Genomic DNA, 15810 nt, shown 5'->3' on the forward strand with positions numbered 1-15810 from the left:
TCATGAGATCTACATTTATGTCTGTCCTGTGTCGGCTCACTCCATGCTTTGCCTGCAAATACTATTCTAATCTTGTTGCTTAATCTAATCCTCGACCACAGCCAACTGCATTTCCCTTCCCTTGACATCAGTGTTATCACCCTAATCATCAGCAGCAGCAGCATAATTTATGTCCATTGCAGGACAAAGACATGTCCTACAGTATCCAATAATGCTCCTGTCTTTCGTCGGCCAACCCCCATCCTACACCTGCAAATCTCCTCATTTCATCATGTCACCTAGCTGTCTGTTGTCCTCAACTGCGTGCGCTTTCCTTGACACCCCGTTCTCTCACTACAATAAAACACCAGTTATCTGCTGTTCAAATTACATGGCCTGCCCACATCCTTTTTTTTTTTTCCTCTTATTGTCAATCAGAATATCGGCTAACCGCCATTTGGTCTCTGATCCACACCACTGTTTTCCTCTGTCTTAAAGGGACCCTGAAACGCTTTTGATGATTGTGTACAAGAGCACTGAGTTGGTAGGGTAGGTCTTTCTGAGCATTGAGAGACATATTAAAGAGGTCTTCAAAAGCATGTATAATTTATTACAAGGTTTTAAGAATGCGCATCACTGCCGATCGGGGCAGCGCTACTCTCCTGAGTTTTCAACTGCCCTGTTCCTTGCTGCGTAGCGGATGTACGTGATGTCAGTCGGGCGAGCTATCCGATTTGCTACCCATATGTCATCGGGAATGCTAGAAACATATCGCTTTACGAAGCTTATTTTCAATAGCATACGCATGCATAAAAATTTAAAAAAAAAGAAAGCATTTCTTCAGAGTAGGCCTGCCAGCTAGAGGGAATTTCCCAGATCAAGGTAGTTTTCAAGTCTATGTGAGAATAAGGGAGGCCTTGCTAGTTTGAAGGAAATTTTGGGCTCCGTGTATAGCTGGAATTTTATATGTAACACACATTCCTTTCTGAGGTGATATTGTATTCCTGCAGCTTTGGATACATTTGGGTTATTTCCTCCAGCTGTTTGGTGGTTTGTTGTGTGATCATCTGGCAGCACTGAAGCACTCTAAGAACTTCTTTCGGCAAAAATTTAAAGAAAAAGAATTATTAAAGCAGTACCATGTCCTGATGAGGTGCATTACGTCTAAGTCAAAGATGGGGTTTCATTTGTCCATTTGGATCTCCCTGTAACACTTCACCTAGCCAATTTGATTTGCCCATGTTTTTAGCCTGCAGAACAAATTTTTGCAAAATTCATGCGACGTGTAAAGATAATGTTCTAATATTTCTCATCATAAAAATGGAAGTGATGAAGGAAGCAATTAATATTTAGTATTATATAGTTATTTGGGCCAGCGAGGGAATATTTAGCAGGAGTAAGGAAATTTCAGGCATCCGGGAGGGAAATTCTGACTTTCTGTGTTGGCAGCCCTGCTCGAGAGAAATCCTCTATTATCAAGGCATACAACATAAACCGTTTCAGAAACCTTTTATTGTTAGGACTACCATTTCTCGTTCTATTGCTGGTCGGGGTGGTGTAGTGTCTTTGGCATTGAGCTGCTAAGCCCGAGGGCGCTGGATTAAATCCTGGCTGTAGTGGTAGCATTTCGAAGGGGGCAAAATGCAAAAGCACCCGTGCACCATGCGTTGGGTGCACGTTGAAGAATCCCAAGTGGTCAAAATTAATCCAGTCACTCGCTATGGCGTGTCTCATGATCAGATTGTGGTTGTGGCGCATAAAACCCCAGAATTATTTTCTTTTTAGTCCATTGTTTGTTGCACAAATGTTAGCTGCTTCTCAATCTTCTTTGCTATCCTCAAAATTTGGGCCCCATATGTCAGTTACTATAATGGACCACCAATGATCTGTGCGTTACACAAACTACTCAGAAGCCCTTCTTCCTTTTGATCTGAGCTTGAATGTTTCGCCCACCCATGCTTGCTCTCTAATTTAAATCTATCTCTGTCTATATATTTATACTATCTTTGTTATTGTTTCTTTTTCAATATCCTATCCTTTTTTGTCTTTAAGCACTATGCCTACCATTTTCCATGCTTTTGCTTCATTGTGCTGCATGAACAGTAAAATATGTAGTAGTAGTGACAAAAAAAATGAAACACTTGTGGGTTTTTAACTCTCTCTCTTCTTACCATATCATCTTTTATGCTCATATACCTTGCTTCAGTTTCGAGTGCAGCTTATGACATACGACCAACTGAGCCCTACGGCTGCACTGTTAAAGAGCACAGAAAAATAGGGCAAGTTGGTCAAGATTCATGGTGACACTAATGTAGCCACTCGCACCACCTGGGCACTGCAGCAAATGACAGCAGTGCTGATGGCTCTAAGGTGATCTGTGGGCTGAAAAATTAAGTCTGTAGCGTGTTGCCATGAGGGCCGTATCTTCTTTCCGCTGCCGCTTACTTGTAGCGGACCAGTATTTCGCGTGCTCACGCTTCTATCTCTGATGCTTAACTTTCTGCGCTACCACCAAGTTCAAGGAACACGGGTTTTCATTTACTCGATGCCCCTCGGTTCTCGGCTCATTATGACTAACAGTGCAGCAAATACGAGGACAAACACCGCTCAAGCACTGATAACACAAGCGGTGCGGCAAAGACGAAGACGATCGACAGCGCAAGCTCTGGCATCGGTGTTCACTGCTCTGGTAGTGTCACCTTGCACTGTCAGGTGCAGGCCACTTTGGCACACCTGTGCCCGGCTGCCCGGTTGTGGGTGCAGCCGACGCCCCTTTTCGCTTTTGCAGTGGATTTCTTTTAGGGAGAAAGGTATGGATTTTGTAAAATGGGTGTGGCTTTTGTCTCGTTTGGGAAACAGGACCTTGGAGATCCAGTTCCACAGCCTGCTGCTGTCGATGACGTGACTGCCATGAAAGAACTAGAAGAAGAGCTCGAGTTCCAAGGTATGCGCCATCATTTCAACCGACCATGTCTTTCTTGTTCATAAGACTTTCAATGAGGCTTTGGCTGTGGTCCTGTCTGAATGGCAAGGCGTGAGAGACAAAAAGTGCCGCTTACTTTGCAGCATTAGAAATCTGTCCAATCAGCTATTGTCCTGTCTGCGTGTCCATCCAAACCTCGCATTTGCAAAGTAGCGGTAGTAACAATTTTACTATACTGCACATTCGTGCGTTGTAGGTGAAGTTTACGGAATTGCAATATTCAGCTTTTGGTGTGGAGGCAGAATATCGTCAACATGTTTCCTTAATTTTCTTCAAAATTTTATACATTTCTGGCAACATTGACCAAAATATATTTGAGTTCCTAAATAAAGAAATATGCTTGCAACACACCCCACAATTTACTTTCTTCATTTAACTGTGATGCATTTTATTGCAGTCAGTTCAGTGGTTGCCCCGTTCACCCACCTTTGCGTGATCATTTACCCACCCTCACATGCCTTAGTCGCACAAGTTGGGTGACTGGGCATATCGCAGTGTGGAATTGCACTTGCCACTCGTATGGCTCATAGGAGGGGTTCACCTCTATGCTTTTCTAATTTCACTTGTCAGCGATGGCATGCATGCAAGTGCTCTCCAGTTGTCGAATGAACGGATAACTTAAAATTTTTTCTTCAATTTTCAATGCAGACGAAGAAGAGGAGGAGGAGGAAGAAGAGGAGGAGGATGACAAGGAGTACCACCTGAGTGCAGCCCAGCTTTTGAACCAGCACAGAGGTAGGGAAAGAAAGAGAACTTCATGTTTGTTATTCAAGCTCTCTCTCTCACTAGTTGGATTGACGTGACAGCTTGAGGCTTGGAAGAAGGCTGCTTTAAAATTAAAGAAAGCCTAACCTAACCTAACCTATCCTAACTTAGCTGAAATTGCAGATCTGCGGCTGTTGCTGGTAATAGTTCCTTATACATAGTAATGCATCAGTCACACAGAGTGCTTTTGATCGTGACTGAGCCAGATTGGAATCAACTTGCTGCATTGGGATTAGCTTCTCTGCATAAACTGTTGGGGCGGGAGCCGACCGAGATCATGAAATTTGATCCCTTGTCAAGTGTGCCCGTGTGAACAGCCTATTAGATAGACGCGAGTGTCAAATCACCTGACAAGGTTGTCCAATTGGCATACTGCTGATTTAAGCTTTGTGAAGCAACAAACAGAGGATTGTTGAATTTCAGTACAACATTGAGTTACTGTATATGCCTCCCTTTAGGGAGCCAGAGTTGCCCCACTGTTTGCCGCACATCGTCAAGTGCCATCACATGGCCAAACCGTGCTTCACTGTGTTGCGAAGAAGTCAACACATTTCAGGCAATGCCATCACTCTGCGAGACCCGGCCGACCGAGCCCAATTGACGGCGGCACTGTTATTATTCTTTCTGCTTCTTCCTCGATGCTGCTGGCCAAGAGAAGTGCCTTTGCAAGTGTTTCCTCGGTCAAATTGCGGAATCGGTGTCATACGATGCATTGAGCACTCTTGCAGTGTGACGGGGTATGATGTGCCGAACTGTCACAACCCCAGCAAAAATGGTAAAGTGTTTGGCGGTGCCATTAGCGAAATCTGCTATATGCCACTGACTCCAGTGGCTGCTGCGTATGGGCTCTGACAGGCAATCCTTTGCATCATTCATCTGGATCGTATTCAGCTTTCATACTTCGATCGCAAGGAATGTTGGATGCAACAGCACTGTTTCTTGAATATGCACATTTACATCCTTTAGCTGTGGCTAACTGTAATAACATGCATGCTTAATAAGAATTATAGCTAATCAATGAAAGTCCAGTATTATGTTTGATGCTTTGCATAGAAATCGGAAGGACTCACAGACCTTGCCACGAAGTGCTGGTGTACGTGTTTGTCAAACACTGCATTTTCAGTAATCATTGGATACTTAGGCACAAGCGCACAAACCAGGCTCATAAATGTGAGGTTAGCGATCAACTTATAGTTACAAAGTAATAAAGAATGAAAAAGCAAAAGTAAAATAAAGTCCTGCTGGCATACTGCACGAGCATAGCTCCTACGCATTTGGTTAGTGGCTTTCCCACATAACTTCGGAGGCCAAAGTGTTGGACCTTGGCACAACTGTGTGGCAGCATCTAATGCTGCAACGATTCGCGCCAAGTGGGCATGTCAAAACTACCTGCCAAAATGTCCCTCTCAAAGAAGTCTGCTGACCTGTCCAGAGGGCCCACAATGTTGCGACGGGACTTCATCTCCCGGTCCCATCGTGGGCGGAGCCACCGACTTAATCTTCGGGAGCGTTCGGCTTTGGTTTCCCCAAGATCTCAGTCCCTCAGTACTTGTCACGTCATGTCCAGACCAAATTCGACGGGCGCAAACATAACCTTGCCAAAGCCAAAAAAACGACAGTGTGCGTCTCGGTCCGCTCAAGCCCCACCAGGCTGGTGCGTGTCGGCTCCTTGAGCTGCAACGATTTGCGCAACGCTTTACATTACATAGATGTCAACTACAGTTGAGTCTACCAAATTCTTTAAAGACTTCAGATCGTACGTTTTTGTGGTTAGTAATTATTTCTCACATTTTTTTTCCAAATCATGTGAATGAGGTTCTACTTGCAGTCAAATTACAAATACAAACTTACTCGCCGACCTATTCTTGATTTCTAAAATTTTTCACTCATGCTCGATTCTTTAGGTCTATCTGCAACACTGCCATTTTCTCTGCAGCAACAATGTATAACAACTGAAATTTCAGCCACTGTAACATGAATATTTCACTAAGAAGCTGTTAGTACATCAATATTTCCATCCGTCTGTGATGCAGGTCATTTTGGCTGCGACTGTAGAGCTCGGTGCCTTTTCACAGCATCACTACAGATCAAAGTCTGCGAAATTTTAAAGTAAACAGTCTGCATGGTGATAAAGCGTATTTTATTATTCCCCACATATCCGTATCATTTTTCTATCTATCTACAGTGCAGTATTTTTCTCGTTCTTAAGGTTGGTATGCCTGCACATATAGAATGTGTGGCACCATGTATTTGTTTGATCATCTTCACCCCTTGCCTTGTGTATCCCTGTCGGTGAATAAGTCAGATGCACGTTTTTTAGGCCTTCACCTTCACCTATCCAAACATTAAAGCCTTTTTCTCTGTCTTGACAATGTTCCCACTACAGCCTAGTAGTTTCACTAAAGTGTCGGGGGTTCTTCTCGTTGCAGGAGAAGAACAGGACGAGTTCGGATATCACGAGGAGATCGACGACTACATGGACTGACGGCACCCGCAGCCGCGTTTTAGGATTTTCAAATTCTCGCATATCGTGAGCCGTTCAAGCGGCATTGCCATCTTCGGTATAGTAGATGCGAACCACGGTTATTGCAACCAAGGCATGTTCTGCCGCGAGCAGTGTTGTTTTCTGATCGTGGACTCTCGGCAAATTCAAGAATCACTGTGTATGAAACGTGAAGTGTCATCAATGCATGGACGCGGAACAGGTGTTTGTGGGAGGCACGGTAGTATAAAACTCGAACCAAATTGCTGACCTGAATTCTTGCTGCCCGTGTTGCTTTTGGCTGTAAGTGAAGAGCTGATTTTCTGAGTCGGGTAGCTCTTTAAAAAAAGTGTGTGGTTGTTTGCTCATGAAGGCTTTAATGCAATTGCTGATATGATTATGTTTAGCTATGTCAGAGTGGATCTTGTAAACATGCTGGTTACAGTGCTACATACACGTAATACAAGCATATAGTATAATTTCGTTAATGGTGTTGAAACACGTAATACAAGCATATACAGTAGAATAATTTTGTTTGTGGTGTTGGAAACAACTTTTTTTTTTCTGGAGTGTCGTTTTCTTTGAGAAGTTGAATATAACAAGGCAAGGTAGCATTTATGGAATACTACTACTGACAACAATTTTCAGACATGTTTATAGGTATGGGTTTAAGAGGTTCATTTGGATGTACGGAAACATCATTTTAAATGGTGTTTACGAGATAGAAAGAGAAACCGACACCCTCCATGACGCTCTTTCATTGTTGATGGGTTTTTTTTTCTCACATAACATTCCGTGCATGATAATCACTTCTGTCAAGTATTGCTATGTTGCTCCTACAAATGCATTTGATGCACTCTGTGCTATTATTGAAATGCCAGTTAAGCCAGTTGAAATAGATTGGAGCGAACGAGATTTTCACGCAGGACTTGCATAAAATGTGTTTCTGACCGACACTGACGTTGGCCAGCATCGGCACTTCTGTTTCTGGCTACGCAATGACTTTTCTCTAACCTGCGCTGGGACCTGTCAACTTGCGTGTCGCGTCTGAGCACTGACGCGGTACACATTTCAGCTGGGATAACGACGTGGCTATAGCATAGTGCAGGATCAACGAGCCGTGCAATGTTGTGCCGAAAATACATTGTAAATGTGTTCCTTGTGACAAACCTCCTTAGCGGGGTGTTTCCATAGTAACTTAGTGCTTTTTTCTAATGGTTATGGCTTGTTGCAAACATGAATTCGTTGATAGTCCATGTATACTAATTTTATTCTGCATCTAGTGTCAAGCAGAGAGCCTACCCGCAGCCTTGTGAGACACCACCCCACGGCATTTATTTGCTTTAGTTTCGTCATGTGACCTGGCTGGTTACACTTCTGCCACGCGGGCAACAGTCGTCCGAACTGGTGACGCAAAGAGCGTTGCGTTATCATTTTTACTATACATAGTTTCGACAGTATGGCAGGAGCGTCGGCAGAGTTCCACAGGACCTTGGCATTGAGCATAACTAAAGTTGATTTTTGTTTATTCTGTCTAAGAGCTGGCACCAGAACTCTGCAGGACCATAACATTTTGTTTAAATAATCTTAAAGTTCGAATTAGATGATATATGTTAAGCTGGGGGGCTCCTTTTTGTAGCCATTTAGCGCAGTCGAATTGGTAGGCGCCAGATGGATTGAGGTTGAGTTTATAGAATACCGATGGCTATGCATGCTGTGTCTGCCATGCTTCTCCTGAAACCTGTTTTGTACTTCCTGAAACGATTTATATTCTCATGATTTATTCTTAGTAATTTGTAGTGTGTTGTTTTCATGCAATTCAACTAACATTTGTAGCGTGTTCGGGAGTCATTATACTTGCAGGTGTTTCTCCCAATCAGGCCTTTGCAGAGCAATTGTAAAAGCATAACACTGTGATATTTAAATCTAGCAGTATGGTCACCCGGCACTGAGTTATGCACGTTTCGTAATGGGAGCCTCACACAAATGCTTCATTGTACTTGTGAGCGTCGATACAGCTATGGTGGTAGTATTACTCAGGGCTTCAGTGGCATGCTGTTATTATGTGGCTGTTATTATGTATCATTATCTATTTATTCCTTTGTTGCTCTTCTATGTAACTGTATATGTTTGTAGGCAAATATATTTTTTTTGTACAGCTTTATTGTACATGTGGAACTGGATATTTGGGCATATTGTCATCTGTCTGTGTTTTGTAAGCACACATTGATTGTGGATTGTGAGAAAGCAAGTGTTTGAGGTACCACGTTTGTACCAAGCTTAAATGCCGACACCACTCCCCCCTTATTTTTCTGTATAATACACACGGGATTCTTAAAGTTATAGCATTTTGAAATCGGATGCTGTAGTGTCAGTTCTGAAACATGTTCGCCAAAAGATGAATGACTGCTTTGAATTGTGTGTTGGTGAATTTGTGTTAATGTGGTATATTTACAGTGCATCACCAAAAGAAGATATGCACTCCATTTCTATATTTGTCCCCCCCTTCCCCTCTTTCACATGCAGTTCAAAAAGAAACATTTGGCAGTGTCTGTTCAGTTACGAACTCATTCATGTTCATTCATGAAATCGCTCATGAATATAGAAAAGGTCATGGTTGGGTGGCAATTAAAGCTGTTAGTTCCCAGACACTTGGTACTCCCTCTCAAAGCTGCAACAGTGCTTCTAGATCAATGCAACGGAATCAATATTTCCTTTATCAAATAGTTCTTGCTGCTTTACAGCAATATACAAAAAGAAAGAGTGCGGGCAGCCCTCAGTTGCTTCAATGTGATTAATTTTGCACAAATTCACTAATGACTGTTTTGTGTGCGCATAGATGAATTCTTCACAGAAAAACAAGGATATTTGTGTTCACTACTTTATGTATGTGTATATGCACATGCAGCTAGTACCGCCTGTATAGGAGGAAGGGACGTGTTTCTTGAAGATGATGCAGTGGAAGTAGTAGTGTATATTCTGCTGACAATGCATCATTAACAGTGGTCGCCATCAGTGTGTAGTGTGATAACAAGTGAATAAGTAATTAACTAGTGATCACTAATTGCTTGGGTAATTAGTTATATTAGAGTACATGTTTAAGCTGTAGAGTTGAAGCTGGTCAGTGTTCGTGGCCAATCCATTTAGTAGGAATCCTGATATTAGCACCAGTTTTTCGAGTTATCCGTCTTCCAAAATACATCTTGAAGTACACTGGTGTTTCACTTAGCTTTGCCCTGCAGAGTTGAAGGAAGGCCTTGTGTGAAAATTTCAAGTGGAAAGTCACTCCATTTTCCCACAAATTGGGGGAGAAATGTTTTGCTGCTGACGCCAGTCTTGGGATTCTTGTTGAGTAGATAGACATGCTTTGAAAACTGACTAGCTTCAGTTGATCAACTTCAACGTGAGCCCTAAACTGAGCAAGTAAAAAAAAGATGATGTGACTATCCAATATTGTTGACTAGGATACTACTATAAAATTACTGTTATCCGGGCTTGTTGATGTTTCAACATAATATGGCAAACAGCGCAAACGCAAGATAAGACTAGATGAAACGAACAACATGGTTACCCGCAGAACCTGTATTGTCTGTTTCTCTAGTCTTAGTCTCGTGTTCGAGCCAGTTGCTATATGTGTTAATTAGGGCCTCGGAATTAGTGTTTATCACACATTTACTGATGTCTACCACTGTTAATTATTATGTTTATTATGTTAACAGTTATAGAGAGGAACTATGATCACTGCACTGTCTTAAAAATAAAAAATTGGCTGTTCTGCCTTGAAGCAGCTGGTGTATGGTATTATATGCCACACTGGATATACAGCATTGCGATCTAGCTGAGCCTACTGAAACTGTGATGCTGGTTGAGTGATGCACGACAACTAGCACTGCGAGTGAGCTTTAATTGTCATTGTGTGAAGAGAGTATAAACAATTTATATATCCAAAGGTAGCAGCAGTATGAATGTATAATATATGCATGGTTGAAGCTATTTTACAGCTTTCAGATGTGAAAGGAATATTGCCGCGCGTGTCTGTTTATACTTGTGTGCATGCAAGTGGGCCATTGGGCGAGTATTGCGAGAAGGTGAAAAACAATTTTGTGTGGGTTTCTACAAGCACAATAAACAGCTTTATTAGCATACTCTTGACGAGTTGTTTCTCACCGTAGCACACCTTGGCCTTGCGGGGTGTCAAAACAGGCTGGTAGAAGGCGCCCACCTGACTACCATCTGGGGATCTGTAGTCCGCACCATGGGTGCCTGTTGGGCTTCACTGTACACTACAAATTGCACACTTTACATGTCTTATGGTGCACAGCAAAATTTCGAATTGGATTAAAAAAGGGGGGGGGCCTGTAAAAAAAAAAAAAGGTTTAGCGCCATTCGTGTTGTGGCGATGAGGACAAAGTAGGTCTGGCCCGGAAAATCGCCTTCCAATTCCCAGCGAATCTTGGCCAATTCCCCGTAATGGGTATGAGCCATTAACAGAGGGCAAACAAATGTGGGGAAGAACTCACTCGGTGTACCATACATGGGTGTGTTGCCACCTAAGCTTATTTCTTAGTTGTTACCAGCACACCCTTGTGTACGGCCAGGTTGGCTTCCCTAATAAACATTACGGAAACTTTAAGGGATAGACAAATACCAGACAGTTGGCAACAAAGTAGAATGAATTTGATTAACAAAAGGTAAGGGGGAGAAAGATAGAATTCACTCGTATAGATCGTTGACCATTACATCTGTAATATATAGGCTGGCAATGCAGGCAATCAAATTAAAGCTGCAAGGATGGGCAGAGAATAATGGCATTTTGGGAGAACTTCAGAATGGCTCCAGAATAGGTAGGCGTTTGGATGATAACTTATTTGTTCTTACTCAGTGTATTGAAATATCAAGAGTAGAAAGCAGACCATTATATGTGGCCTTTTTAAGCGCTGTGTGTGTCCCTTTGTGTCTTCTCTTGTCCAGTCTTTGAATCGCGCTACCATACTCCCCTTGAAGATGCATTACCAACAAGCCCACATTGCAACCCTCGTGAACTTCTTTTTAAGCATTACAGGAGCATATGAAAACGTAAACCACAACATTTTGTGGGATATTCTGGAAGGGGAAGGCTTAGGTGACGACTGTCTACAGCTTTTAAGAGAGGTTTACCTAGGAAATACCATTTTCGTTGAATGGCAAGGTATGAGGAGCGAGGAGTAAGTTCATATCAACAAGGGACTGAGGCAGGGGTGCCCTTTATCCCCACTGCTGTTTACAATGTACGTGGTGAGGATGGAGAGGGCGTTAGAAGGAAATATCGGGTTTAATCTCTCGTACAAACAGGCGGGTACAGTAGTAGAGCAGCAGCTTCCAGGTTTATTTTATGCGAACGACATTGTGTTGCAAGCTAACAAGCAAAGTGATTTGCAATGTCTGGCTAATATCTGTGGACAGGAAGGCAACAATTTAGGTTTGAAATTTAGTGTTAGAAAATCAGCTGTTATGGTATTCAATGAAAACGGTGAACAGACAGTGGCGATACAGGGCCAGGAAATACCTCGGGTAACAGGATATAAATACCTTGATATATGGATAAATGAAGGCAATAGATATATGGAAACACAGGAAAAAACAATAACAGTGAAGGTCAAGAGGAATGCAGCCATAATGAAGCACAGAGTGCTATCGGGATAGAATAAGTATGAGGTGCTCCGGGGTGTGTGGAAAGGCGTAATGGTTCCACGATTTACTTTTGGAAATGCGGTTGTTTGCTTCAAATCAGGAGTACAAGCAGGAGTCGATGGGAACCAAATGTCAGTGGGTCGCCTCACATTAGGCGCTGGCGGGAAGACTATAAATGAAGCTGTGCAGGGTGATATGGGCTGGACTAGTATTGAAGTGAGGGAAGCTCACAGTAAAATTGATTATGAAGAACAACTGAGAACTGTGGAAGAAAGTAAATGGGCTGGAAGAGTTTTGAGGTATCTGTACAGGAAAATCATTGATTCACAGTGGAGGAAAAGAACTAGGAAGCTTACCAGCAAGTATGCGGCCTGTAGGGTGGGCAACACAGCAACAAAGAACGTCAAGCGGAAAGTCAGAGAGGCTGAAATAATCTCATGGATGGCGGCAATGGAAAATAAACCTGCCATGAGTAACTACTTAAGAGGAAAAAACGAAATCAGGAAAGAAACAATTTATGATAACTCAAAGGGAAGCTCATTACTTTTCGAAGCGAGATCAGGATGCCTTAGAACATGCACCTATAAAGCGAAATATAAGAAGGAAGAAGAAACATGTGCTTGCTGTGGCAAAGCTAGGGAAACGATGGAGCATGTTTTATTAGAATGTGAAGACGTCTGCCCAGCGGTCGATTTAGGCACCACTGGCCTCCTTGAAGCCCTTGGGTTCAGCGAGAGCAGGGGAAAAGTAAACATGTCCGCGATAGGGATTAGTAAGAGGTGATTGGAAGATTGGTGGAAGAAATGTAGGGAAACGACACAAGACAGAGACATACAAAAGCAAAGTTCACAAAGTTCAGAAAATTTGGTTGTGGGAGTTCATCGTGGTTTTTTTTTTCTTTTTTAGCCTAGGTAGGACATTACGCACTATAATAGCAAGAGCTTGGTGGCAGAACCCACTGCCCCGTTACAAAGGGGACGCTCATAACATCCATCCATCCATCCATCTAGTGACAACCACCGAGGCACAGCCGCCGCCAAGAGTATAGTGTTCTAGTATACTATAGCCGAGAGCATTGCGGCTTCATGCTGCTACTTCCGCGCTTTCAGGCCGGCGGTCAGGCGAGTGGCGTGGTGAAACTTGTCAGCTCTGCGGCGAAATTTTGTGCGAAGACAAACTAACGGGTGTCAAAAAGGCACGATAATGTTACTTGCACAATGCAGTTATTCAGGGATATAAATGATGCATAGTGTTTCGTGATTATTTTTAGGTGATTTTGCTCACACATTTTTCTTTTCCTTTATTTATTTTTTATTTATTTTATGTGCGACTGCCCATTTAAGAGCGGCCATGAAAAAATGGTCACTGATAAATTCTGATGCTATGCTTTTCCATGAGCGTTTTATCTAGATAGGTAAATGCGGGATTGGCTGCCTTATTACAGGGAAGATTAGTTCACCGTTCTGTTGACACTACTAATGGCGTGGAGAGGGATATTAGCGTTATTTAGGAGGCTACTGGATAAAGCAATTTAAATAGGTAAGAGCTTGGAGCATGTGCCGCTTTGCGCTCTTCCGTTTCCTAAGGCGCCAGGAATTATATTTACTTGAATAATAGCGTGCTTAAGCCCATGGTGAAGAATAAATGAAAGATAGAACACATACACAGCACCTGAATACATTAATTCGGGGTAGGTTGAATGAAACACAAAACGAAGAAAATAACACTAAGTGCACATAATCACCCAGTTGTGATGTCACGAGAATTTAATGCATGGTCCAAAAATCGTTCCTAAGGAGAGCACAGCGCTAGCTCAGCAATGTTCAAAGCTCGACCGCATTACTAGCATCTGCTTGTCATAAAATGTACATGTTAATATTGCCTATGTGAGACATTCTATTCTGGTTCATCAGAAGCACGTGATGAAGATTCCACGCACTCTGATGCAGAAAGTGATTGGCGATTAAAGTGTGGCACGGTGCCTCGTGTACTGCCACCTAACAAATGCAGTACAATTTTAATACTTTTCTCGACAGGGGCTTTTTCTCCAGAAACTTGACGACAACATTCGTGTTGGTTCTTGCTTGTGCATAGTTTGCAAAAAGTGGATTAATGAGCTTTCTTGCGATGAGTTCCAACAGGCCTTTGCGGTGGTCTGAATCGGTGTTGCCGCAGGCCGAGACGGACAGACTCATGAGCTCCCTTGCACTGTCCTCTGCACGCAAACTACGAGAGGCTTGTCAACTGACCGTCGCTGAGAGAGTATGCAGTCCGCAAACCTGCGAAGACCTATAAGAACTTTGACGAGCTCCTGCGTCGGGTAGAAAAGGCCGCCGCGATCCTGGTGAGCGATGAGGCCATGAGCGGGAGCACTGCTCTTTGGTGCCTTAAGCATTGCAACGTAGTCAGCACAGGGAATGCGCTTGCTTACAGCTCGAACAATGAAACCTCCCATCATGGCCATGCTGGCAATGTCGTGGTTCGAGACAAGTGGTCTGTCTGACAAACAGTACTCTCTTAGACTCATTGCTGCTATGTTCAAAATGTGCTCAGCAGTGCCTGCAGTCGTATGGCGCTCATGCTGAATTGGAAGAAGCTGCTTTGATGTGAAACTTGCCGAACTCTGTACATTGGTGCCACTGGAACCGGCTATGATGCCTGTCTTCAACATTGAAACTGCACGGCTAGTTTCACACTCATCTTTTCAATATTGGGCAGGTAGAGGTGCTTTCGCATGAAGAGCCTATTGGCCTTACTGTTAAGTTCTGCATTTTGTGCACCATCTCTAGGTACCTTGATAGTATCTCCTTTTTTCCCCCGGTGTCTTTTGCCAGAAACTGTGATCTCACATTTTTAATTATATGGCTCTGATCAAAAGCCAGAAGGATGTGCTTAGTGAGATCTGCAGGGTGTGGAGCGCGTATATGCAGGACCCCATCACACAAAATAAGCATGGCTGTCACATTTATCTTGTGATTGTCCGTGACAATGCGGACGACATATAAGCCGATATCCGACGTTTTCTAGATAACGTGGCGCATGACTTCTGCTAGTTGCTCCCCTGTGCACCCCTTTGTGAAGAAATACCCGACAGGTATATTGTATCGACCGTGGAGCCCGCAGAACAAAAAGCAGAGGACTGAGTTTGCCAGGCACTCATCCATGTTGACGTCACCATTAATGAACGCGTCCCTTTGTTTGTGATATTGTAGTTTCTGGCGAATTCTCATTCCGTGTGTGATGAGGGAACAAACTTTTGAGGTGTTTCAAGCGTTAATATTTCTGTTTCCGGGCGGCAACGAACTATCTGAGTAAAGCCAACTTCTTCGGAAACCGCGCCGATGTATTTTTGGAGGGTCTTGTTGCAGGGCAACCTCAGCAGGTCTTTGGAGCGCAAGTACTCATACGCCTTCGCTGACAAATTTCGGAGTATGATGCTATGTCGCAGCGTTGTTTCTGACCATTGCGGCTTTTACTTTCTGTAGTTCTTTACCTGGTCAACGATTAGGAGTGCCTTTAAATTTCCTTTGTCGGCATCGGACGTCACTTCTAGAAATGTACTAACGTGTGCTGCTTCTTTTAGCTCGAGTAGTTCCTGTTTGTACTATTCTACAGCCCTACTCAGCCTTTCATTTTTCGCTTTGAGCGCCCGTTCTTTCTCGCGCCACCGCTTGCGCTGGACAAAGTACGTCGAGGCCGGAATACAACTTCAATGGTGCCTGCCTCTTGTAGGAGCGTATAGCATGCACCATCGCTGTAGGTGCCGCACTCAAGCTACCGGAATTCTCGGCTGTTAAATCCTCCATCGTGGTTTCATCTCGCTGAGGTTGGATGGCATAGTACGTTGGCTCGCTTCCTTCAATGTTGCTCTCGTTACTTTCGTGCCCTGGAGGCGTGGCTGGTCCCTGAATTCCTTGACTTACGCATTCCG

At 43.4% G+C, this 15810-nt stretch overlaps 1 protein-coding gene across 2 annotated transcripts in view; it reads left to right on the forward strand.

The window, feature by feature from the left end:
- The window catches only part of Brf (Brf RNA polymerase III subunit), a 55615-nt gene extending 45261 nt beyond the window's left edge, over nt 1-10354 (forward strand). For both annotated transcript variants that reach the window (XM_050181124.3, XM_055072499.2), the window contains exons 16-18: nt 2839-2923; nt 3611-3697; nt 6157-10354. In XM_050181124.3, coding sequence (XP_050037081.1) covers nt 2839-2923; nt 3611-3697; nt 6157-6212 — 228 coding nt within the window. In that variant the 3' untranslated portion in view covers nt 6213-10354. The remainder of the gene's footprint in view (nt 1-2838; nt 2924-3610; nt 3698-6156) is intronic.
- Nucleotides 10355-15810: the final 5456 nt, after the last annotated feature.

Source organism: Dermacentor andersoni, chromosome 7 (genome assembly GCF_023375885.2).
Source record: "Dermacentor andersoni chromosome 7, qqDerAnde1_hic_scaffold, whole genome shotgun sequence".
NCBI lineage: Eukaryota > Metazoa > Arthropoda > Arachnida > Ixodida > Ixodidae > Dermacentor > Dermacentor andersoni.